This window comes from Schistocerca piceifrons, chromosome 1 (assembly GCF_021461385.2).
Source record: "Schistocerca piceifrons isolate TAMUIC-IGC-003096 chromosome 1, iqSchPice1.1, whole genome shotgun sequence".
Lineage (NCBI taxonomy): Eukaryota > Metazoa > Arthropoda > Insecta > Orthoptera > Acrididae > Schistocerca > Schistocerca piceifrons.
In genome coordinates, this window is record NC_060138.1 from 123,121,855 (window position 1) to 123,148,292 (window position 26,438).

Here is a 26,438-nt window from a genome sequence, read left to right on the forward strand (position 1 = left end):
GAAAACATCTATTTTTGCATCTTTAAATCCTTTTCATATCAGTCACGAACAATATTTTTATTATGCCATTATTATTTAGCACATAGTATTAGTTACTCGCGTCGTCAGCATAGACAGTTAAATCATTTTAACATTACGAGGGGCATTCAATAAGTAATGCAACACATTTTTTCTGAAAGTAAACTAGTTTATTCAGGAATCCAGTACATCATACTATTCCCCACGTTTTTGGACAAAAATGTATATTTTCCGCCTCCCCATCATCAATATACTGCTTCCCATGGAGTGTATTCTTCGTTGGACCAAACAGATGGAAGTCAGAGATCCGGGCTGTAGGGTGGATGAACAATCCAATAAAGTCTTGTGAGCTCCACTCAGGTGGCGCAGTGGCTGGCACACTGGACTCTCATTCGGAAGGATGACGGTTCAATCCCGCGTCCGGCCATCCTGATCTAGGTTTCCCGTGATTTCCCTAAATCGCTTCAAGCAAATGCTGGGATGGTGCCTCCGAAAGGGCACGGCCGACTTCCTTTCCTAATCCAATGAGACCGATGACCTCGCTGTCTGGTCTCCTCCCCCAAAACTACCCTCCCCTACCCTCAGGTGTGAGCCCTTGTGTTGTCATGGTGGAGGAGAGATTAGTTGGCATTTTTGTCCCGACGGACACTGTCAAGTCGTTTCTTCAGTTTCCTGAGGGTATCACGATCCACTTGCATCATGAGGGAGGACATCGAACAGAATACACCCTTCAGAGTTCCAGAAGACCATTGCCATGGCTTTACCAGCTAAAAGTGCGGCGCTGAACTTTTTCTCGGAAGAGACGCGGTGTGGCACCTCTACGGATTGTCGTTTTGTTTCCGGTTCGAAGTGATGAACCCTTCCTTCATCGCCTGCGATGATGTTCGACAAAAAATTGTCACGACCAGCCTCGTAACGCGCAAGTAACTCCCCACAGATGGTCCTTCGTCGCTCTTTTTGGTCTCCTGTTAGGCGGCGAGGAACCCAGAAAGCACACACCTTTCACTACCCCAAGTGGTGGGTATTTGATTGTGATCCGTCGATCACCTCGCATGAGTGAGTCTGCACGTTCCAACACTGCAGGAGTCACAGCTGTGTGCGGCCGATCGACATACTGCGCGACCTTGTCGCGATGGCCACACACACCTCGCCCAACGACTGACCGTGATTTTGTTCACTGCCAGGTCTCCGTAGACATTCTGCAAGTACCTATGAATACCTGTGGCGCTCTGGTTTTCCGCCAAGAGGAACTCAATTACAGCTTTCTGCTTGTTGGAATGCACATCCATTACAGATGCCGTTTTTAAGTCCATTCACAGGGTCGCCACTTATTGGAACTTCATGAAACCATATTCCACGAAGTCCTACAGCAAATTTGCATTTTTCAAACTAAAGTGTCTGAGAGAAAATGTATTGTACTACATACTGACGCTCATTGTATTTATCACCATGAAATTGTTATGTTTTAGATAATTGCGATGTAAATAAAGGTAGTATATGTGTGAAGCGCTGCCCAATGTAAGAAGTGGCCTGATGGCTCAAATCAGATCAAGTTAAGTAAATAAAAAGTAATTAAAAAGCGGGAGATCAACATTAACTTTCATTGCAGTTCACTTTCCTCCATTTCACGGCTATACTGTGTCCGCCTGTGTGATCGTACCTTTTAGGTATTATTCTCGCATCTGGAAATTTTCATTGTTAAGCAGCGTGATGTAATTATAACATGTGATTTAGATTGGCCAGCAAGCGCTACATGGAGGACAGTTATAGAGCCTAGAGCACTACCTCACAGTGCCGAAAATCCACTTAAGACTCACGTCAGTTTCAGTATTAAAAAATATGTCTTTTTGTTCTTATTTCAAGTTGATCCAATTTGGCATTCCATTGACGGAGCCCCTTTCGCGTTGATTAAGCAGTATTTTACTTATTTTCCAGCCAGGGTACAATGCCACCAGTGACGGTGGAGAAGATTACCGAACCCTCCAAGTTAGGAGAGGGGCCATACTGGGACGCAGACAAGAAAGTCTTGTACTTCGTCGACGTCAGAGGAAATCGGGTGCATAAGTACGACCCGGTGACTCGTACTCTGAAGAGCCTCACTCTCGGTAAGTACTGTTTTACTCGTTTGTACACAATACACTGATGAGCCAAAACTTTGTGACCACGTGCTCAACGGTCTTGGTCCAAATTTCAAACGCAATGCAGCAACGATGCACGAGACACCGAGTCGACAAGAGTTGGTGGTTTTCCAGAGATACAAGGTATTGAGGAAATTGGATAGTTTCTTTTTTTTATTTCGTCCATCTCAGTTGCATTGATATAAAATTCATGTTTCGTGCTGCTACACACATTTTCAAACCACACGTCAAAACATGACCAAGTACATGGCATACACAAACAGTACGTGTGTCCATATTGTACGTATACATATGGTCATAGACATGTCTTGCTATTAAACGTAGTTATTCATGCAATATGGTGCCAAAAGGCACAAAAAAGTATACGTTGGGCAACCAAGTATTCTCACTGATCTTAGCGTACACGTCCGCTGATGCCGACTGACACAACCAAACTGACAAGTATTACCTACAGTAGTCAACAGGACACCTCTGTAGGTGCTGCCGTTATACGAGGTGCGGCTAGAAAAAAACCGGACTGATGCTGGAAAAAACATTTATTTACAATTATTTACAATTTCATGTTATCTCCTTCAATGTACTCTCCTCCTCGGTCTCTACACCGCTCCATACGAATTTTCCACTGTTCATAGCAATGCTGCAGATCATTTTCGGTAAGTCCATACATTACTTCCGTCGCTTTTTCTTTTACTGCTTCAACAGTCTCAAATCTAGTTCCTTTCAAAGCTGACTTGACTTTAGGGAAAAGAAAAAAGTCACAGCGGGCCAAATCAGGTGAGTAGGGGGGATGATCTAAGATGGGAATGTTGTGTTTTGCCAAAAACGTCTTCACTGACAACGCACTGTGAGCTGGGGCATTGTCTTGGTGAAGGATCCATGACTTTTTTCTCCACAAATCGTTCCGTTTTCTCCGTACTCGCTCACGTAGGGTAGCCAGGACGCTAATGTAGTAATGCTGATTCACTGTTTGTCCCTCTGGTACCGAATCAATGTGCACAATCCCTTTGATGTCAAAAAAAAAAAAAAAAAACAATCACCATTGCCTTGAATTTCAATTTTGACATTCGTGCTTTTTTTTGTCGTGGAGAACCAGGAGTTTCCAATGCATCGATTGGCGTTTAGTTTCGGGATCGTAAGTAAAAAACCACGATTCATCGCAAGTAATAACATTTTGTAAGAAGGTGGGATCACTTTCAATGTTTTCCAGGATGTCAGAACAAATCATTCTTCGGCGTTCCTTCTGTTCAATTGTGAGACACTTTGGAACCATTTTTGAACACATTTTGTTCATGTTGAAACTTTCATGAAGAATCTGCCTAACACTTTCCTTGTCAACGCCTGTTAACTCAGACACTGCTCTGATTGTTAAACGGCGATCTTGTCGAGCAAGTTTACCGATTTTTTCAATGTTTGCATCAGTTTTTGCTGACAATGGTCTGCCAGTGCGAGTGTCATCACTTGTGTCTTCACGGCCATCTTTAAATCGTTTAAACCACTCAAACACTTGTGTTCGCGATAAACAATCATCGCCGTACACTTGTTGTAACATTACAAACGTTTCACTTGCAGATTTTCCTAGTTTGAAACAAAATTTGATGTTAACACGCTGTTCTTTCTGTACACTCAACATTTTCCGACGCACAGACAAAACGTCAACTACTTAAAACAGACGCCACGGGCAGACTGAGTGCAGGAGGCAGTTGAAACTAGAGCAATAGGCGGAGCGAGAGCCACGTGACAGGCCACGCGACTTTCAGCCTTATTGCATTCGTTTTATTGTTTCACCAGTACTAGTCCGGTTTTTTTCTAGCCACACCTCGTACATACGCGCTTGCTAGTGTGGCTGTCTGTTATTTTTCTGGGGTGCTGCCCCAACCATTGTCTTTTTTATTGATAACATTTCAAAAGCAAGTAAGTATCAAATTTACGGTATAGAAAATGTTGACAATTTTCTTTTACAAAGTAATGTGGCATCCAAATGAAAATATCACTTTTGCTTTACAGGAAATGTTAATTTTTTCTCGAATATAACGCAGCGTCCAAATGGAACATACAAAGCCAAGAGGCGACCAAATAGCACACCCTCGTGTGCTGAGCCCTGTATTTGTGTAGCAGGGTAAGGTATCAAGCATTACTACCTTGCATACAGGAAGTCAATGCTAAAACCCAAAATATGTTGCTCTTCATTGCATTAGACACATGCTGTCTAAAATAAAATGAGGAGAAAGACATAAAACAGTTACAGCTTTACAAATTATATTATTAGCGTAACCTTTGATATCAAACCCACAGTAAAGCATTAAATAAACATTACACAGCACCATACTGAGCCATCACACGACACAATCATCATTCATGGCCCGATGGCCATATTCAAAGTCAAAACTTATTTCTGCATTGATCGTACAAACCAATAATCGTAGGCAAAAGTATTTATATAAAATGTTGATTGTATATCATTACACAGGATTACATTACAAAGACCATGTTACAACTATTATGCGCCACCAGGGGACGTGCAGATTTTGGTCATGCACACTTGAACAAGTATCAAGCGATTAGGTATGCGCGCAGGCTAAGCGCGATAGTAATACACCAACATATGCTTTTCGCGCAGGAAGTGAGTAACCGTAAATACCGCTCACTCATATGGCACAGCAGATTTTTGTGACCGATGCGTACTGCATCATACAATGTCTGTCTGAGCAGAAAGCATATGTTGTCAGATATTTTCAGTCTTTGTTCGATTTCTACTTTTGTTACAGAATATAACTGGAATGAAAAACCTAAAATCGGTTATTTCAGAAACCGGTTATTTTGAGCAGTTTCTAGTCAGGTGGATATAAACGAAAATCGGTTGTTTCAGCGATAACCGCCGTACGTCCTTGCTTCGAGAAGTCTTTCGCCTGGATGACGGCCTATCAGTACACGACAGTCGAGCTGGGGAAATAAGAAGCGTGGTTCATCCGACCACGCGACAGTTTTCGATTGATACGCGTTCCAATCTGTAAGATGCCGTGCCGCACTGCAGTCGTAGTTGGTAATACATCTACATCTACATCTACATGGTTGCTCTGCAATTCACGCTTAAGTGCCTGGCAGAGAGTTCATCGAACCATTTTCATACTACTTCTCTACCATTCCACTCTCGAATGGCGCGTGGGAAAAAGGAGCGCCTAAATCTTTCCGTTCGAGCTCTGATTTCTCTTATTTTATTATGATGATCATTTCTCCCTACGTAGGTGGGTGTCAACAAAATATTTTCGCATTCGGAAGAGAAAGTTGGTGATTGAAATTTCGTAAATAGACCTCGCCGCAAAGAAAATCGCCTTTGTTGCAGTGACTGCCGCCCCAACTCGCGTATCATATCAGTGACACATCTCACCCCTATTGCGCGATAACACGAAACGGGATGCCCTTCTTTGCACTTTTTCGATGTCCTTCGTCAATCCTACCTGCTAAGGATCCCATACCGCGCAGCAATATTCCAGCCGATAACGGAGAAGTGTAATGTAGGCTCTCTCTTTAGTGGGTTTGTCGCACCTTCTAAGTGTTCTGCCAACAAAGCCCAGTCTTTGTTTCGCCTTCCCCACAATATTATCTATGTTATCTTTCCAATTTAAGTTGGTCGTAATTGTAATTCCTATGTATTTAGTCGAATTGACAGCCCTTAGATTTGTGCGATTTATCGTATATCCAAAATTTATCGGATATCTTTTAGTACGCATGTCGATGACCTCGCACTTTTCTTTGTTTAGTGCCAATTGCCACTCTTCGCACCATACAGAAATTCTGTCTAGATCATTCTGTAATTGGAATTGATCGTCATGATTTACTAGACGGTAAATTACAGCGTCATCTGCAACAATCGAAGGGGGCTGCTCAGATTATCACCTAAATCATTTATGTAAATCAGGAACAGCAGAGGGCCCATGACACTACCTTGCGGGACGCTTTTGGCAGGACGTCACATTAATGTGACTGGGCAGTGCATTTTTCTCACAGTGTCACGTGGCCGTGACACAATCAGAGTGCATTTTTCTCACAGTGTCACGTGGCCGTGACACAATCAGGCGGCATGCAGCCTCGCGATGGACAATGGTTATAATGTTTTGGGTCATCAGTGTATTTTCTAGTGGGATATTTTATCAAGCTGACAGGATGTGTATAAGAGAACGCTGTGAAGCACTCACGACTGTCATATTTCTCAGTAATTATCGAAATAAGAATTACAACAAATCATTGGTGTGAGGTGGTCTGCGACATGGGGTTCACTGTTCGATGTGATCAAAAAAGAATATAAGACGTCAGTGATTACACATATTGCTTATGAAATGCAGCAAATAAGTAATTTACAGTAAGACACAGTTTGAATGGTTTAAAGTCCAGCAGTTGAGAGGTTTATTGCAAAAGCTGGACAAGTTCAAAATTGTCACTTTTCAGGAATAAAAAAAAAAGAAAACTTTCCGCCTTTTAAACTGAACCACGAATATAGTCCAAACGATATTCATAGCATAACAAATAGAAGCATCCTTTTCAATAATGTTCGTTGTTAAATACACAGTCTGTAGTTAATTCCTAGAGAGCATTGTTTCCCTTTGGATTTGACCGGTCTTCGTAAAAAATTAAGAGAAAAGCTCTAATATTGTTCACTGGTTTAATTTATGCTGGCTGGGAATACGTTACAATGAACGCAAGACAATACCGTTTTCTTTACAACAAACTGAAAATAGAATTCCTGTTATTCCTATTGTTCCCATTATTACGAGGGTCATTTAATAATTAAAGACACAAATTGGTCTGGGGAAAAACTGTTAGTAGGCCAAGTTTGGTACTTTTACAGCTTTAAGTTGGCATCACTGGGATGAGCCCTGATCAGCTGATGTGTCAACATTGTTTTGTTTACAACCTCAAAAATACGTCTGAAGATGGCGAGTCCGCTTGAGACGTACGCATTAGTTGAACAACGTTCTGTTATTAGCTTTCTACTTGCTGAAGGCGAGAAACTAGTGAATATATACCGTAGAACGTCTAAATTTTATGATGAAGGTTGTATGAATCGTGCAAATTTTTACAAGTGGGTGGAGCAGTTCAAAAATGGTCGCGACCCAGTGACTGGCCGACCAGTTGCAGTTTCAACTCCCTCACTTGAAAGTCGAATTAATGACATTACTCGTGCCGCCCGCCGTGTGACTGTGGAAATGATAGTTGATAAGGTTCAAGTTAGTACTGGTACAGTTCATATCATTACCTGTAACAAGCTGAAGTACGGCGAAACATGTGCAAAATGGGTCCCAAAGGAGTTGATGCGGCTATACAAGGGAACAAGGTTGAGATTGTGCACAGAGCTAAAGGAACGTATGAAAGAAAAGGTGAGCATTTCCTCAACAAAATTTTGACTTGTGATAAAACTTGGGTTCACTATTAAGACCCAGAATCAAATAGACAAAGCATGGAGTGGAAGCACAACGTCTCACCTGTCAAGAAAAAATTCAAAACCCAAGCAGCAGCAGGAAAAGTGATGTTGGTGGTGTTTCAGAATGCTGAAGGTCCAGTTTTTTCTGATTATCTCGAATTGCGGAGTAGGATGATCAGCCAATACTACTCGGATTTGCTTTTAAACAAGGTGAAGCGAGCCATGAGAGAGAGAGATGTCGTGGATCTCTGAGGAGAGGTGTGATTCTCCAGCAAGACAATGCACGTCCTCATGTTGCTCCACTAACCCGTGAAACCATCGACAAATTGGTTGTAGAGTATTGCCTCATCCCCCTTACAGTCCTGATTTAGCACGTAGTGAGTTCCATTTGTTTGGTGCACTGAAGGAGGCATTACGTGGAAAGAGGTTTCAGGACAACGAGGACGTGAAAAAATGTGTGGGAAATTGGTTCAAACATCAAGATAAAGAGTTCTTTGCAGCCGGAATAAAAAAGCTCGTAGCCCGTTGGAACAAGTGCATTAAGTGTTCAAGGATATTATGTTGAAAAGTAGAAAAAGCATTGTTTTGTAGAAACAAACGCTTTTTTTCTCCAGACCAATTTGTCTCTCTAATTACTGAATGACCCTCGTAGATGTTATTCATCCTCGCACCCATCACTGTTACCATTATCATCATAAACAATATCAACTCAGTCTCCTCCTCTTCATTACAATTTTCATCTGGGGTACCATGAAGCAGATCCTTGTAGAAAGCTTTGTTTTCTTCCTCCAGGAAATGAGTGGAGTTACAAAGATCTCCCTCTGTCTTTCGCGGGCTGAATACCTGCGGTCTTGTTGTACAGCTGATGTAGAACGAAATTAGTATAATTTATTCTGTAGTAGGACTTCTCTTAACAATTATGTGTCTATCCCTCACGTCAAAGTAAGAGCTTCGCCATAAAACACATCATTGCGAGTCATTCGTACCTGCTGCAGTTTCAGTGGAGGTTTAGGCGTTTTCAAACAGAATGACTCAGTAGCACGTTTGATGTCTATAAATCATCACGTCGCATTATTTTCAGGTACAATGTATGAGGGTGATGTATGGGTTTCAACAGTTTTCCTGACTAAGTTTTAGGAGTATCTGCAGTCTTTGTCTTCCGCTTCTCATGTCCTGTCAATGAGAAGTCTTGATCATTTGCTAAATAGCTGTGCCGTCGCACTGGAAACAAATATGTGACCCTCTTGTAGATCTTCAAGATCTGCACTTGACTGTAAAATAATTGAACCGTAACTGTATTTTGGGCTTCCGCGGGCACCCAATACTAAGCAGAACAAGCTCATTTCTTCCATTCTCTAATAGAATGTTGTTTATGTCGTTATATATCACGGATGTAGCTCCATTAGGACCTTTTCTTCGTTCATGTTCAAGACGGATAAACTTAAACTGAGTCATCTGCCAGAAAGTAATTCCCAAAAACATTGTACCATAATTGACGTGCATAATAAATGGTATTTGACTGCAAGTGCAGTAGGAGCAAGTTTTGCGTGTAATAAAATGTAGTACCGTTAATGAGTCCTTTTTTTGAATTTAGAATATAGTTAGGTTTCATGCTTACAAAGTCAGAGACCATTCCAAGTGTAACGTCTTTTACGCTACTCATTGACTCTTCACAAACTCTCTTTCCTCAGCTTTTATTTTTCTATTCAGTGAGTTACATACTGTACATGTGTCAGATCTAGGATGTTCCAAACGTACTTTAAATTTTAATCTTCTGTTGCCCTTTATAAATGTTTTTTTTTTTTTGACACCCTGTGACTATGAAGACAATGGGTTTGTTTTTAGATACTCTGTGGAAGTCTTGTAACATTATCTCTGTCAGCTATATCTGAAAACACCTTTGTAACTGTTTGTTTATGTAAGTTATTCTCGATGTATAATGTGCGCTGAAAGTTGTGTGTACAGTTTAACATGTACCAGACTCTGCACAAATGGGCCATAAGAAAACTCTTCGATATTTCGCCAATAACCACACATAAAAATCGATAGCTAATTAAAAATTGCACTTTTTTATAAATTGCAGTAAAGTCAACAAAACAAAACCTCATACATCGAAAACATTATGTAAAAATGGCATAGTACAAAGAGAAAACACACTTGAAAATGGCAATCATTTACCTAAACGCGTCGTGTAAAGTGTGAATAAAAGAAAATAGTGAGTGGAAGCAGAAAAGTGGTCTGAAACCAAATCCGTAAAAGTTTTAAACACTGATCAGTAGGTTTTATATGGAAGAGTGATATAATGCTTGTATAAAAATTAAAGATACATATAACTTATGGTTAAGTCTTCTAGCAAGTTTCCGATTTGGGTTATAACGCAGAGAGAAGTATGAACGTCTTGCTTTAACGCACATTAAATAAGATTCAATCACCTGATCAATCATCTCTGGTATCTTTTTTGGTCTGTTTTTCGTGGGAACCTCATTTGTCTTTTGGAGACTGCCCATGCATTACAATACTGCTCTGGATTCTTTACAGTCTGTGCTAGGTTATTCCATGAAAGCTGAGGAATGCTACTTAACAAATTGGAATATCCCTACCTTCAATTCTCAACTTGAAGGAAAGTTCAGCTGCATGATTCCTTCTTCGTCTGCAATTCTTGGACGCTTCCTCTGTTAAGTCCCATAGTGCTTCGGGCCATTTAAACCATTCGAACGCTTCCTCTGAATATGCTGCTTAGTAACAATTGCAGCAACGTGAGAATATGAGATCTACAAATCCTGGACTTTCGCGACATTTGTAGAAACAAGGGAATAGCCTTTTTTGTGAAGACCAAGATTTTCAAATGGATGTTTCTTTGGATCTGTGGGGCTTTTGTCGACGAAACAAATTCCGCTATAAAATAGGTCTCATCTGGGAATGTGATAGGCTCTCCCGGCGCGTGCTCTTTATGAAAAGCTCTCCGGTTCGCAGCCAGCTGGCGGTGTTAAAAATACCTCGACGTTTCGACGAGTACCACACTCATCATTTTCTGGCGAAGTGTCGAGATAATGCCCACACAGAGATGCGAACTGCTCACCCGCAGTCCCCGCGGCTGGACAATACTCGACTGACAGTAATCAGATGGAAGGGGACACACTGCCTGCATAAATGTTACGTCACCCGCATATCTCGACACGTCACCAGAGACTGATGAGGGCGACATTCGTCGAAACGCTGCGGTATTTTAACACTGCCCCCTGACTGGAAACCCGAGAGTATTTCATCAATTAGATATCAGTTAAAAATTTTTTGAACCTTTGCACTCTATGAAACGCAGAAATGCAACCTTCTATTGCGCAGTTGTTGAGTCACAACTAGAATCAACGTCGTTACACAAATATAGTACCTGAAGTAACAATGCTCAGCGATATTAAGTGGAACGACCGCATCCGCTGATTCGTAGCTACAGCAAATGGTAACCTTCGATTCACTGGTTGACTATTCGAAACTGTAGTTTCTCTTCCAAAGAGAGATCCTACAAAACAATTTACGGCAGAAATTGAAATATTGCCCTAGTGTGTGGGAGCCATAAGAGGTTGGAATAGCTATAGACATTGGCGATATACAAAGAAGGGCTGTGCAAATGGTGAAAGGTTTGTTTCACGAGCGAAGGAGTATAACAAACGCGATCAAAAGTATTAAATTGCAGCCTCCCAAAGAAAGATGCCGTACATCTCGCGAAAATCTGCTTACAAAATTCGAAGAATCGAATATTACGGCGAAAATTACCAACATTCTTCAGGCTTCTGCGTATCGTCTCGATGAGATCGGTTAATATACGAGACCAACAATAGGCGCCATAGAGACGGGTAAACAATGGTCTTTCCTGTGCTCAGTCAACGAATGGAAACGGGAGGAAATTCCAGGTGAACTAAAAATTTCCATCACTACAGTTCGCAGAATACAGTGTGTTGCAGGAGGAGTGTTCAATATTCAAGGATATGATAGGAACGATCATTCAAAGCAAAAAAGTCTACGAAACTAGGGCTGTAAAATCATACCTCAAGAGCTACAAGCACTCCTTTGTTTTAGATAATGTGAAGTATTTTTTTTTCTTTTACTGCAAGCTCTTTGCTTTCCATATTTTGTGAGCAGGTAGTATAGACCAAAACAAGAAAAAATTGTCTCGTATATGTGCATACGTCAAGAGCTATGAGCACGCGTTTGGTATGAGAGACGTGTTTCATTGCAGCGAAGATGATAAAGTGCTGACAGCTGTTAAGGTATGCACTTTAGAGCCGATGTCTATTAAATTTTTTCTTGTTTTAGTCTACACTATCACCTCTCAAAATATGGAAAGCACAGAGTTTGTAGTATATCTGTTCCACGGTATCCAAGATGAAGAAATACTCATCGCTCTTGAGGTACGTATTTTAGATCCTATATTTACTAGACTGTTTTGCTTCGAATAATTCTTCATGTCATATCCCTAAATATTGAACATTCCTCCTGGGACAAACTGTATAGATACAGACGGAGAAATAACATGATAAAAGAAATTTCCGCCATTTGACCGTAAATTTGTTATTTCACTCAATCATTTTTTGGTATTATTGCCATTCCTAAGTACATGTTGAAATGTTACATTACATGTCTCCCGTCTGTGATAAACAGTTGTGACAAACAATTTACAGTGAAATGGCTGAAGTTTCTCTCAAAAATTTCTACATGCCGGGACTGATGACCTCAGATGTTAAGCCCCATAGTGCTTAAAGCCATTCTAACCATTCTACATGGCGAAGAAAAAAATCATTAACATATGATAAAAATGAGACAGCGAATAGTTGATAAACAGCTAAATCGTAAATTATGTACCTTGAGATAGCACCCGTCCCTTTTGACCCCTGACATCATTTAATGTTGGTCATACACCATGTTAAATAGTGTTATCGCTACACACGGTAACATTACTGTTTCCTTAGAAGTCTTCTTACACATCGAAGGTGTAGTTTGGTGTTCGATATTCACACATCACCATTTCGATGAAAATGTTGCTTTATGCCCAGGTCCATAACGTAACACTCGTGTACATAACGCTGCTGAAATAGTTCAGTCAGTTGATCCATTAGAACATCGATTTTAATATCGGCCAATTCCACTTTATATGGTACAGGCACAGGATTTTTTTTATACGCTTCAAGACAAAAAAAGACTCACCACGAAGAAATTATTCAAATGGGAGGCTGGTCATCGGCGCTCGGCTCGATGCGCGACTAGTCACTGGAAACAATTCTACTCTAGTCAACGAGATTCCAGGCCGAGGACAGCCGTGAGATACTAACCTGATTGTATGAAGCTGGTATCTGTACAAATATCATTAGTGTCGCTCGCCATACAGACCGACAGCCAGGAGCGGTGGTCTGAGGTGCCATGTATTTTCACAGCAGGACCCCTTTGGATGTCATCTGCGGCGCCCTTACGGCACAGCGGTACGTAGATGATATTCTGCGCCCCGTTTTGTTGCCCTTCACGACAAGCCATCCCGGGCTTACTCTTCAGCAAGATAATGCCCGCCCGCATGCCGAGAGAGTTTCTACTGCTTGTCTTCGTGCTTGCCAGACCCTGCCTTGGTCAGCAAGATCGCCGGAGCCCTTATTCAGAGCGTTTGGAGCATATTATGGGCAAACCCTCCAACCAACTCTGGATTTTGGCGATCTAACTCGCCGACTGCAAGAATATGGCACGATATTCCTGAGGAGGATATCCAACAACTCTATCATTCAATGCCAAGTTGAATAACTGCTTGTATAAGGGTCAGAGGTGCGTCACTGACTTGCTCAATCTGTGAAGCTCTTTCTCTTTAGTAAATCATCGAATTTTCATGAAATTGTAATCATTTGAACAATTTTAACAAACATTTTTGGAGCAGTGATCAAAAATATTAAAAGTTTTTCTTTCAAAAATTCAGTCTTGATCACACCACATATGCTTCAAGAACATAGATGACCGGTTTCGGTCATATCACATGATCACCATCAGATCTGTAACCTGTAAATTACAGGTCTGATGATGGTCATGTGATATGAAGCATACGTAGTGTGATCAAGAATGAATTTTTGAAAGAAAAATTTGTAATCATTTGTTTGTCTGTACATGTATGAGGGTCACTCCAAAAGAATTGCACACTATTTTTGTAAAAATACAGTTTTCATTCTGCATGTGTGAAAGTTTTACAGTGTGTAAATACATCCTTCCCGCTTGTTTTCAAACTTAGTTCAACCTGTTCCCGTGAGTGGCGCCGTCACAGCATGTCTTCAAGATGGCGGCTACACTTGACGTTCGTCTGAAGCAACGTGCTGTCATAGAACTCCTGTGCTGTGAAAACGAGACAGTGGGAAACATCCACAAGAGGTTGAAAAAAGTGTATGGAGATGCTGCTGTCGATCGCAGTACAGTTAGTCGATGGGCAAGCAGGTTACGAGATGAAAGCGGGCACGGCAATATTGAGGATTGTCCTCGCAGCGGCAGGCCTCGTACTGCACACACTCCAGACAATGTGCAGAGAGTTAAAGAATTGGTGACTGCTGACAGACGCATCACAGTGAACGAATTGTCGCGCTTCGTTGGGATAGGGGAAGGAAGTGTTTGCAGAATACTGAAAGTGTTGACGTTAAAAAAGGTTTGTGCCAGGTGGGTTCCCAGGATGTTGACTGTGGCTCACAAAGAAACGAGAAAAACGGAATGCAGCGAACTTTTGGAACAATTCGATAATGGTGGAGATGACTTTCTTGGAATAATTGTGACAGGTGATGAAACATGACTCCATCATTTTTCACCAGAGACAAAGAGGCAATCAATGGAGTGGTATCATGAAAATTCACCCAAGAAAAATAAATCGAAACCACACCTTCTGATGGAAAAGGCTACAGTGTTTTTCGATTATGAAGGACTGTTGCTTGTGGACATCGTGCCAAGTGGAACCACCATAAATTCTGATGCACATGTGACGACACTGAAGAAGCTCAAGCTCGACTGAGTCGTGTTCGACCACATCGGCAAAAGTAGGATGTTTTGCTGTTGCACGACAATGACCGGCCACATGCCAGTCAAAAAACCGTGGAAGCGATCACAGAATTCGGATGGACAACACTGAAACACCCGCCTTACAGCCTTGACCTGGCTCCATGTGACTATCATCTCTTTGGGAAACTGAAAGACTCTCTTCGTGGAACAAGGTTTGAAGATGATGACTCCCTTGTGCACGCTGCCAAACAGTGGCTCCAACAGGTTGGTCCAGAATTTTACCGTGCGGGTATACAAGCGCTGGTTCCAAGATGGCGTAAAGCAGTTGAGAAGGATGGAAATTATGTGGAGAGATGAAAATATTGTTCCTAAAGGATGTATCTACACACTGTAAAACTTTCAAACACGTAGAATAAAAGATGGATTTAAAAAAAATAGTGTGCGTTTCTTTTGGAGTGATCCTCGTACATTGCATCTACCAATTTCCGTCCCATTCCCATTATCACTTCGTGGTGCATCTTTTTCTTTGTCTTGGGATCTATAATAATACCATGTTTCCGTCTATGCTTGTTAAGGTTATTTGCAACTAACAAAGTATATTGTGAGTTTTTATCGATATGGCCCACCTTTCACTCAAACGCGTGGATGCCTCGCTCACTTTATCTGTGCCTCATGGATTCCATGCACCATGTGTCGTCGTTTTTCATGTCCTCCTTCCGCCGTCCGTCATGCTTTATTCCGCTGCCTAGGTAGCAGAATTCCTTACATTCATCCGTGATCACCAGTCCTGATAAGTTTCTCGCTGTGCTGATTTCGGCTACTTATCATTGCTTTCGTGGTCGATTAACTTTCAGTCCACATTCTGTACTCATTAGGCTGTTCATTCCATTCAGCAAATCTTCACTTGCACTGAGGATAGCAATGTCATGAGCGAATCTTATCATTGATATCCTTTCACCTTGAATTTTAATTCCCCTCTTCAACCTTTCTTTTATTATGTAAGTATTGTGTGGCGGCCAGCGAGTTAACACAGCAGAAAAGGCTTGAACTGCATGGGTATGTTGTCGAGATGTTCAAAAAATGGTTCAAATGGCTCTGAGCACTATGGGACTCAACTGCTGAGGTCATTAGTCCCCTAGAACTTAGAACTAGTTAAACCTAACTAACCTAAGGACATCACAAACATCCATGCCCGAGGCAGGATTCAAACCTGCGACCGTAGCGGTCTTGCGGTTCCAGACTGCAGCGCCTTTAACCGCACGGCCACTTCGGCCGGCTCGTCGGGATGTGATGCCTGCTCTGTTTCTCTTGTGAATATGCCATGTTTGTTTCTCTTGCTTAGGAGTTGTACAGTGTCAAGCATTTAAACTGCATTGAGTTGGGTGATTAGAGTTATACGAGTAGTTGTTAACTTGATATTTAAACTGTATGCTACTGTTACTGTTATCGTGTTAAGGGAGTGTCGGCGTCAGGTTACTTCCTTAACTTCCTTATTGCCTTAATCTTATTTAATAAATTACTTCCTAAGTAATGGTATTTTGTATTGTTTAAATTATTGTACATTTGCGGGGCATTATGTGATTATAAAATTTTTGAGGTATGGTATTTGTATGATTGTACATTTTGGGGGCTTTTTATGGGTCTTTTGTAAAATTGCAATTCTGTGGATCACCCCTTGTTTCAGTATTCATATTGTGCAATGTTGTTACGCACACCTCTCGAACACGGCACTATCACTTCCTCTATCGTACATTATCGCGTCTTTCGAACATGACGACTCCTTTATTCTATCCCCTTTAAAAACTAATCCCACTGATGGAACAATTTTTGTTTTCCCTTGCCAGCCTTGACGTCCAGTTCTGTGCAACAAAGGCCATGAAAGTTTTCAAAAAGTCGTTTTTTGTTAGTTTTTGTCGTGACGTAATGACACATTTAAACATATCATCACTGTGATATTTATCGTGTGCACGTCGTCTTCTTTCGCAGCTATTTGAGTCTCATTCCGCTCAACGTTGTGTCTCTCCTTTCGTCGTTTGCTCAGGTTTTAAAAATTAGCTTAAGTGTCGAGTCACCTTTTTCTTCAGGTCTGTCACTCCTTTCCGCTTCTCATCGCCAAAAAATATAACAGCGGTCATTGAGACTAAGGCACTTTTCGCGATTATTTTCTGTGCTTGCTCTCCGAAGTAACAAACCGCATTACTTTGAACTGAAACGTGGATGTACACTGCGAAAGTGGAAGAGGAAACGCAGTGATACTGCACTGGCTGAAAGGGTATGTGTTAGTTCAGCAGTTACAAAATCGAGTCAAAATGACAAAGAATTTGGCAGAATGAGACCACTTATCTGTATGACATTGCACTACCTCTCCGTTGGATGAATGCACTGATTCGGTTCGGAAGGTGACATGCAGCCGTTGTGCCCTCTCCTGAATCAAGTTGGCCTATAACAGTTGTAAGTGGTCCTTTATATCCTAGATACTGGCTTTCGGACGGAACTGACTTCCGAGCCGGTCCCATCCATGTTCTATTGGGAACAGATCTGAGTTTTTGGCTGACCATGAGAGTACCTCGCATCATGCAGATGGTTCATAGAGAGACGCGCCATGTGTGAACGAGCTTTGTCCTGCTGAAAAATTGCATCATGATAGTGTCACATGTGAAGTAACACGTGGTGACACAGGCTGTTCTTGATGTACAACTGTGACCTCAAGAGTTCCGTCAATCAATACCAGTCGGGAGCTGAATTCAAACCCGATAGCTCCCCACACCTCGACGCCAGGAGTACACAGCTTTGTTTCTCCAAAACACGGGATGTATGGAAACTCCTCCTGGGTAGCCGCCAAAGTTGATGGTGGTCATCTGGGGTAGTGCAGAACAGCGACTCATCGTTGAACACGTCACAACGCCATTCATGGGTAGTCCATGCTTCCCAGTCATGGTACAACTCCAAACGCAGCTCTTTGTATAGTGGTGTTAATGGAATCCTACGAATAGGCTGTTGCTACTCACCGTGGGATGACACGGAATGTTGCTCATAATCCATTACTTGTTCTCAGGGTGTCACAGATGTAGAGGAGTTATCACGTATTTTGTTCGAAATACGGTGATTCTTCCTTTGGTGGTCAGACTTGGTCGACAAGAACCTTGATGGCTTGTATCCCTGTCCTCATGTTCCCGTGGAGTCCAGCACAGGCCACTGTAGCACGATTCCATCAGTTGGCCAAATGGAGACCCACCATGAGGCCCCTTCCATCTCTTTTACTTGCTGATAACGATGTCTCATACGAGTATGCAGCATCTCCGTGTCCTTCAGAGTCATCACACATCTGATGCTGTTCACGCCATTTATACAGGGTGACTCAACCTAAGGCTTGCGCCGCAAGTATTTCGATACAGGGAGGCTTCATTGATATGTGGATTTCACAGATTGGAATGATAGGCTGGGGCCTGCCTTTCCAGCCCATACAGTGTTACGAGTTTCCAATGTGTAGTTACTTACAAAAGATCCATATATTTCATTGGAACAATGTCCATTGACCGTACCACAACGGAAGTAGATTAAATCAGAACGTCATTGGTGTTCGTTGCAGGAGTCTGGGTGCATGTAGTTTACGAAATATCGTAGTTTGCACACTGTGAACACCGACAGTGGTTTGTTCCGTGTTGTAGTACGAACGAAGGTGAATTCCACATAGGTGCATGTCTGCAGTCTTACGTCTCCGAAGTTCTGTTGTTAAACAGGACATTGCCTGCGCCAAGCGAAAAACAAAGGTGAATATAGTACATCTGTGGGATCAGACACTTAAAGAACCAATGCACACTCAAAACCTATACTCAAAATGACCACCCCCTGCGTCAATACAAGCTTGCAGAGTGCAACCCAACACTTGCTGCGCACCTTCTACACTGAAGCGCCAAAGAAACTGGTATAGGCATGCATATTCAAATACAGATATATGTTAACAGGCAGAATACGGCGCTGCGGTCGGCAACGCCTATGTAAGACAACAAGCATCTGGCGCAGTTGTTAGATCGGTTACTGCGGCTACAATGGCAGGTTACCAAGATTTAAGTGAGTTTGAACGTGGTGTTACATTCGGCGCACGAGCGATGAGACACAGCATCTTCGAGGTAACGATGAAGTGGTGATTTTCCTCTACGACCGTTTCACGAGTGTACCATGAATATCACGAATTTGGTAAAACACCAAATCTCCGACATCGCTGTGGTCGGAAAAAGACCCTGCAAGAACGGGACCATCGATGACTGAAGAGAATCGCTCTACGTGACAGAAGTGCAACCCTTCCGCAAATTGCTACAGATTTCAATGCTGGGTCACCAGTAATTGTCAGCGTGCGAACCATTAAACGAAACATCACCGATATGAGCTTTCCGAGCGGAAGGCCCATTCGTGTACCCTTGATGACTGCAACATCCAGAGCGTTACTCAACTCCTGGGCGCGTCAGTACCGACATCGGACTCTTGATGATTGGAAACATGTTGCCTGGTTGGACGAATCTCATTTCAAATTGTATTGAGCGCATGGACGTGTAGGGGTATTGAGACAACCTCATGAACACATGGACCCTGCATCTCAGCAGGCTGGTGGAGGCTCTGTAATGGTGTGGAGCGTGTGCAGTTGAAATGATATGGGACCCGTAATACGTCTAGCTACGACTCTGACAGGTGACACGTACATAAGCACCCTGTCTGATCATCTGCATCCATTCATGTCCATTGTGCATCTCGACGGATTTCCGCAATTCCAGCAGGACAATGCGACACACCACACGTCCGGAACTGATGCAGAGTGGGTTCAGGAACGAAGATGCCTTGCAACGTGCTGTTCGGAAGAGATCTTCCCCCCCCTCCTCCCCCCTCCCCCCCCCCCCCCCTTGTACTCTTACGGATTTGTGGGCGGCCCTGCACGATTCATGGGTGTCAATTGCCTCCAGCACTGCTTCCGACGTTAGTCGAGTCCAAGCCACGTCGTGTTGCGGCTCTTTTGCTTGCCCGCGGAGCCCTATGCGATATTAGGTAGGTATACCAGTTTCTTTGGCTCTTCAGTGCAGCATTTCAGCGGAAACTGCAGCGGAGGCGGCAGTAATACGCCGTTTCATATCAAGTGTAATTGCTTGAAGAGGTTGACCACGGTGACATCTGTTAGGATATCTTTCGGCGTACACTGTGCACGAACAAACCTCATGCTTCCTACATTCACCATAAACCATGCGCATGTGCGCTTTTTTTTTTGCATTGGGAAATACCATCTTCAAAGCACATCACTGCTTCCACTATCACACAATACGTGACAGTACCGCTGCAATGCAATCGCAGTGTACACACAATAAATGCAAACAAACTTAACATTGTTCCATGGTATTAGGTAGATGGTGTACAACAAACAGCTGTCGGTGTCTACGATGTTCACAACACGATAACTCGTAAACTACTGGCACTAGCTTCCTGCAACAGCCACCACTGACATTTTCATTTACGCTACTTTTATGATTTTACTGTCAGCAAGCATTGCCCCATTAAAAAATTTGTAACTGTAGTAAAAAACTGGACTTTTGTCAACGTGTCAAAATCTGTGTATTGGCTGCAAATACGCTCCCTTGCCTACAATTCAGTTCTGCAAAAACTAACGATAGTATCTTCTATATCCGAAACATATACTGCACAAGTGTTAGATGATTCACCGTGTATACCACGCTAGACCTGCTAACAACACTAATCACGATCAAAACTAATGCACACTGGTCGTCGTTCTACCTGTCATAGTGAATGGCAATTTCAGTGTTTCAGATACCTGCCAGTTGTGTGTACTTGTATGAAGTTGTATGATCAGACCATGTCTTCTGGATGCTTGACATTTTTTGTCAGCCAGCGTATTTATTGATGTGACCAAGTTGGTTCTCGCGATGCCTGGGTCTGCCATTTGCCCTTTCGAGTTACAGAACACCATAAAACTGCAGTGCCGACGACAAGAAGTTCTTTGAAACGTATCTGAAAAAGGATAATAAAAATGACTGATAGCAAGTTTATGCTGAATGGGTCCCGTCCTGAAGATGGTCATTTTATCTGAAGGAAAACCACGCAGAAAGATTAAAACTGATTTTTTTCTTTACAGATGGCGTAACTTTCATTATTCCAGTTAAAGGTGAGGCAGACAAGTTCGTTATAAGCATGTATCGTGACGTGGTGCTGATGACGTGGGATGGGGAGAGCAGCGAGCCAGCCGCCCTGGAGGTGATCGCGACGGTGCACGACGAGGACGGAAGTCGGGACGACAGGATCAACGACGCCAAGGCGGACGCTGCCGGCACTCTCTGGGCAGGTAAACACTATCATACCACCCTACTTCGTTTCGCAGTCTTTACAGAAAGTTAATAACTCTGGAATCTTCTAGAAGTCTTTCAGTGAGTGAGTGAGAGAGAGTTAGTTAACTGCAGAGAAATATCGGCGAGAATAACAACAAAATGGCCGCCATCAGTGCTGCCACGACATCATTAGTCAGAAACGAAAATATACAGTGTCAAGTGGAGCTGTCAGACAAAACCACCGTCTGTCGCACCTTCCATTCTCCTAGTAACTGCCACTAACTGCCCTTAAGAGGAGACGTTCATGACAAACACACGCTGTCCAAAAGACGCACCACATCCACAGTTTTTAATATACGGAGGTCAAATTTTGTACCATGCTTTAAATGAAATTAACACGTTTACTGTTAAGTTTATTGAATTGCATATATATTTTACTTTTTTATGGAATTTAAAAAATTTATTTAAAAAGAATAATATGTACCTCTTTCACAGAATTTATTCAATAATTTCCTACAAAATTTCCTGTTTAATTTCCACTCATATACTTAGCTTCTCTCATGAGGTTTTTTGAATGTATCGAGTAAGAGAATTTTAATAATTTCTTTAGTTGTAATTCTGTAAATATAAGATATATAATATATTTATATAATGTATATATTATATATATTATGTAAATATATTATTATATTACACACACACACACACACACACACATATATATATATATATATATATATATATATATATATATATATATTATTTTGTATAATATATATAAAATTCATGCACAATTCCAAGTACTATGCCCCATACCTCAGCTTACACTCAGCATTTCTGAATTTAGTCTTGAGACAACATTTATCGGGTTTATATAAATAAGTGCACAAAATTTCATTATTCCAGCCTTCATAGATTCTGAGAAGAAGGTGCAAAAACTTTAAGAAACCTAATTTTCACTAAATTCGTTTTGAAGTTCAACCTAATGTTTTTTTCTTATGTCACATCTTCAGAAGGCTCCAGATTTGTTCTCAGGAACCTCTTTCCGTACAAGGCTTCTCTTCTGATTTCTTATTTTCTGCCTTTGTTCTCTTACCAGGTCTTCAACCGACTTTTCATTTGCAGAGATGCATAGTAAATCTATTTTTCTTAAGATCTTTTGAGTGAAATTTCCTATTTTAGAGCCTGTTTTCTCTAATATCTTTGCCCCCCCCCCCCAACATTCTTATCATTAAATACAAGAACTGCACCATAAGTTCCTATTCTGACAACTGTAGCAAATGAAATTGTGGAAAAACAAGAATTACTTCTTCATAAACAAAGCTGATGGTTTGTTATTGTTTCTATGGAACAGAGTTATAGATCTATACAACCAAATAGTATACACTGAGGTGACAAGTCATGGATAGCTATATACACAAAGTCAGACGGCAGTAGCATTGCACGCACAACCAATAAAAGGGCAGTGTATTGGTGGAGCTGTCATTTGTCTCATTTAATATTAATAATTAAATAATTATAAAACTAAATGACTGGAATGTTTTTTATTTATCTTCGAAGGTTTGATTCTTCCCTCGGGCATGGATGTATGTGTTTGTCCTTAGGATAATTTAGGTTAAGTAGTGTGTAAGCTTAGGGACTGATGACCTTAGCAGTTAAGTCCCATAAGATTTCACAACCATTTTTTTTTTATCTTCGAAGGCCTACCTAAACTTCCCCAACCAAAACGTTGTTATTTAAGCAACTGTAGTACATTTGATTCACTTGCTCATTTCACGTCGCGCACAACATACAGGGTTATTACAGATGATTGAAGCGATTTCACAGCTCTACAATAACTTTATTATTTGAGATATTTTCACAATGCTTTGCACACACACACAAAAACGCAAAAAGTTTTTTTAGGCACTCACAAATGTTCGGTATGTGCCCCTTTAGTGATTCGGCAGACATCAAGCCGATAATCAAGTTCCTCCCACACTCGGCGCAGCATGTCCCCATCAATGAGTTCGAAAGCATCGTTGATGCGAGCTCGCAGTTCTGGCATGTTTCTTGGTAGAGGAGGTTTAAACACTGAATCTTTCACATAACCCCACAGAAAGAAATTGCATGGGGTTAAGTCGGGAGAGCGTGGAGGCCATGACATGAATAGCTGATCATGATCTCCACCACGACCGATCCATTGGTTTTCCAATCTCCTGTTTAAGAAATGCCGAACATCATGATGGAAGTGCGGTGGAGCACCATCCTGTTGAAAGATGAAGTCAGCGCTGTCGGTCTCCAGTTGTGGCATGAGCCAATTTTCCAGCATGTCCAGATACACGTGTCCTGTAACGTTTTTTTCGCAGAAGAAAAAGGGGCCGTAAACTTTAAACCGTGAGATTGCACAAAACACGTTAACTTTTGGTGAATTGCGAATTTGCTGCACGAATGCGTGAGGATTCTCTACCGCCCAGATTCGCACATTGTGTCTGTTCACTTCATCATTAAGAAAAAATGTTGATTCATCACTGAAAACAAGTTTCGCACTGAACGCATCCTCTTCCGTGAGCTGTTGCAGCCGCGCCGAAAATTCAAAGTGTTTGACTTTGTCGTCGGGTGTCAGGGCTTGTAGCAATTGTAAACGGTAAGGCTTCTGTTTTAGCCTTTTCCGTAAGATTTTCCAAACCGTCGGCTGTGGTACGTTTAGCTCCCTGCTTGCTTTATTCGTCGACTTTCGCGGGCTATGCATGAAACTTGCCCGCACGCGTTCAACCGTTTCTTCGCTCACTGCAGGCCGACCCGTTGATTTCCCCTTACAGAGGCATCCAGAAGCTTTAAACTGCGCATACCATCGCCGAATGGAGTTAACAGTTGGTAGATCTTTGTTGAACTTCGTCCTGAAGTGTCGTTGCACTGTTATGACTGACTGATGTGAGTGCATTTCAAGCACGACATACACTTTCTCGGCTCCTGTCGCCATTTTGTCTCACTGCGCTCTCGCGCGCTCTGGCGGCAGAAACCAGAAGTGCGGCTTCAGCCGAACAAAACTTTATGAGTGTTTCTACGTATCTGTAGTGTGTCGTGACCATATGTCAATGAATGGAGCTACAGTGAATTTATGAAATCGCTTCAATCATTTGTAATAGCCCTGTGGTTTACTGTTACGGGTTAACGATTAATGGTTAGCTTTAAAGTCCATAAAATCTCCTACAAATTAATGCTTCAACGTTTAACGAAGTTAACTTTTTAGCAATGGATTAGCGAATAGTGAAGTTAAATTTTCGATTAAAGTTGCCAAACTATTGGTTTAGTTCATGGAGGTTGCCTCACAAAATCTTTTACGTCACTGCAAATAAGAGGTGGTTCTGACTTTCAATAAAAGTTTGTAAAGTAAATATAACTAAAAAAGACTGAAATGAGAAGAGGTATATAATGTCTAGCAATTTAATGCTACAGCCGAAAGTTTCTGTTGCACATGGTCCAGTCACATTCATGTGACCACCCGCCAGACGTCTGAAAAAAATACCTTTTGCAGTGGGTACGTGCAAGTAGAGCGTCAGAGAGGTTGTGGAAGGTCCCGAGAGGGATGTGGAACCATACTAACTCGAGTGCCCTGGACATCTCCGCAAGGTCTCTCGGTTGACGATCCATGGCACGAACTGGCCGATCGATGTGGGCCCACATATTCTCGATTGGGTTCTAATCCGGGGAGTTTGGCGGCCAGGGGAACACGGTAACCTCATCCAGGTGCTCTTGGAACCACCCACATACACTGGCCTGCATTGCCTGCTGGTAGTCACCATAGTGCCGACGAAAAACAAACTAAATTTAGCGGTAAACGTGGTCTCCAAGAATAGGTGCATACGAGGGGCGTTTGAAAAGTCCGTGCAAAAATAAAAACTACTTACGTGTATGGGGTAAACCTTTTTTATTTTTCGACGTAGTCTCCTTTAAGACTTATACACTTCGTTCAACGCTGTTCTAATTAGTTGATCCCTTCTGAATAATAAGAATTGTCCAAGCCCGCAAAATAGCTATTAGTTGCTGTAATCACCTCCGCACTTGAATAAAATCTTTGACGCACCAGACATTTCTTCAAATTGGGAAACCAACAGTAGTCCGAGGGAGCCAAGTCTGGAGAATAGGCGGGATGTGAAACGAGTTGGAATCCTATTTCCAATAATTTTGCGACCACAACTGCTGAGGTGTGTGCTGGTGCATTGTCGTGATGGAAAAGGACTTTTTCCCGATCCAATCGCCGGCGTTTTTCTTGCAGCTCGGTTTTCAAACGGTCCAATAATGATTAATAATATGCACCTGTAACAGTTTTACCCTTTTCCAGATAGTCGATGAGGATTCTCCCTTGCGAATTCCAAAAGACAGTCGCCATACCCTTTCCGGCCGAAGGAATGGTCTTTGGCTTTTTTGGTACAGATTCTCCCTTGCTAACCCATTGTTTAGATTGTTGTTTGGTCTCAGGAGTATAATAATGTATCCATGTTTCATCCACAGTGACGAAACGACGCTTAAAGTCCTGCGGATTCTTCCTGAACAGCTACAAACCATCCTTGCAACACTTCACGCGATTCCATTTTTGTTCAAGTGTGAGCAATCGCAGAACCCATCTTGCAGATAGCTTTCTCATGACCAAATGTTTATGCAGAATATTATGTACCCGTTCATTATGGATGCCCATAGCACTAGTAATCTCACGCACCTTACCTCTACTGTCATCCATCACCATATCATGGATTTTATCAATGATTTCTGGAGTCGTAACCACCACAGGGCGTCCAGAACGTTCAGCAAAATTTGAGCCCACATGGCCACTGCAAAAATTTTGAAACCACTTATAAACTGTTCTAATCGAAGGTGCAGAGTCACTGTAATGTTCATCAAGCTTCTCTTTAGTCTCCTGAGGCGTTTTGTCTTTCTAATGTTTAATCACCACACGAGATCCTTTTTCGTCCATTTTTTTGACAATCACTCGACTTCCTTGATCCACGCGATTGCTTAACACAAAGAAATAGACCAGCATGGCTGAAACTTGGTGTGCGTGCGCTCTTTCGAAAGATGCAACTAACTAAACATGACTTCGATACGCGCCGGTGGTGCCATCTCTCGGACTTTGCACGGACTTTTCAAATGCCCCTCGTAGTTGTGCTGATTCACTGAGCCTTTTTGAATGATGTGGTCACGCAAGGAATGCCACAAAACTTTCTCCAGATCATAACGCTCACTCCTCCGATACTGACCCTTTGCTTCCTGGCGTTTACGCCGTACACGCCAATGACCAGCTGTTCGATGGAGAGTAAAACGTGATTCATCTAAAAAGGTAACCTGTCGTCATTCGATGGACGTCCAGTTGTGGTACAGGTGTGCGTATCCCGGCCTTCGTCGCTGATGAACAGCGGTTAGCATAGGAACATGGACCAGGCGCCTCCTGTGGAGGCCCACAACCAGCGACATTCGCTGAACGGTCGTTGAGGACACAGTGTTGGTAGCGTTTGGTTCGTTTAGGTGGTCAGTTGGTAAACAGTTGTACGTATACTCGCC

The 26,438-nt window shown here is 42.2% G+C and overlaps 1 protein-coding gene across 1 annotated transcript in view; it reads left to right on the forward strand.

Moving 5' to 3' along the window:
* Positions 1-26,438, forward strand: part of LOC124787922 (regucalcin-like) — a 98,320-nt gene that overhangs the window by 11,792 nt on the left and 60,090 nt on the right. Inside the window, exons 2-3 of the mRNA XM_047254948.1 lie at positions 1,954-2,123; positions 20,711-20,917. Coding sequence (XP_047110904.1) covers positions 1,964-2,123; positions 20,711-20,917 — 367 coding nt within the window. The 5' untranslated portion in view covers positions 1,954-1,963. The remainder of the gene's footprint in view (positions 1-1,953; positions 2,124-20,710; positions 20,918-26,438) is intronic.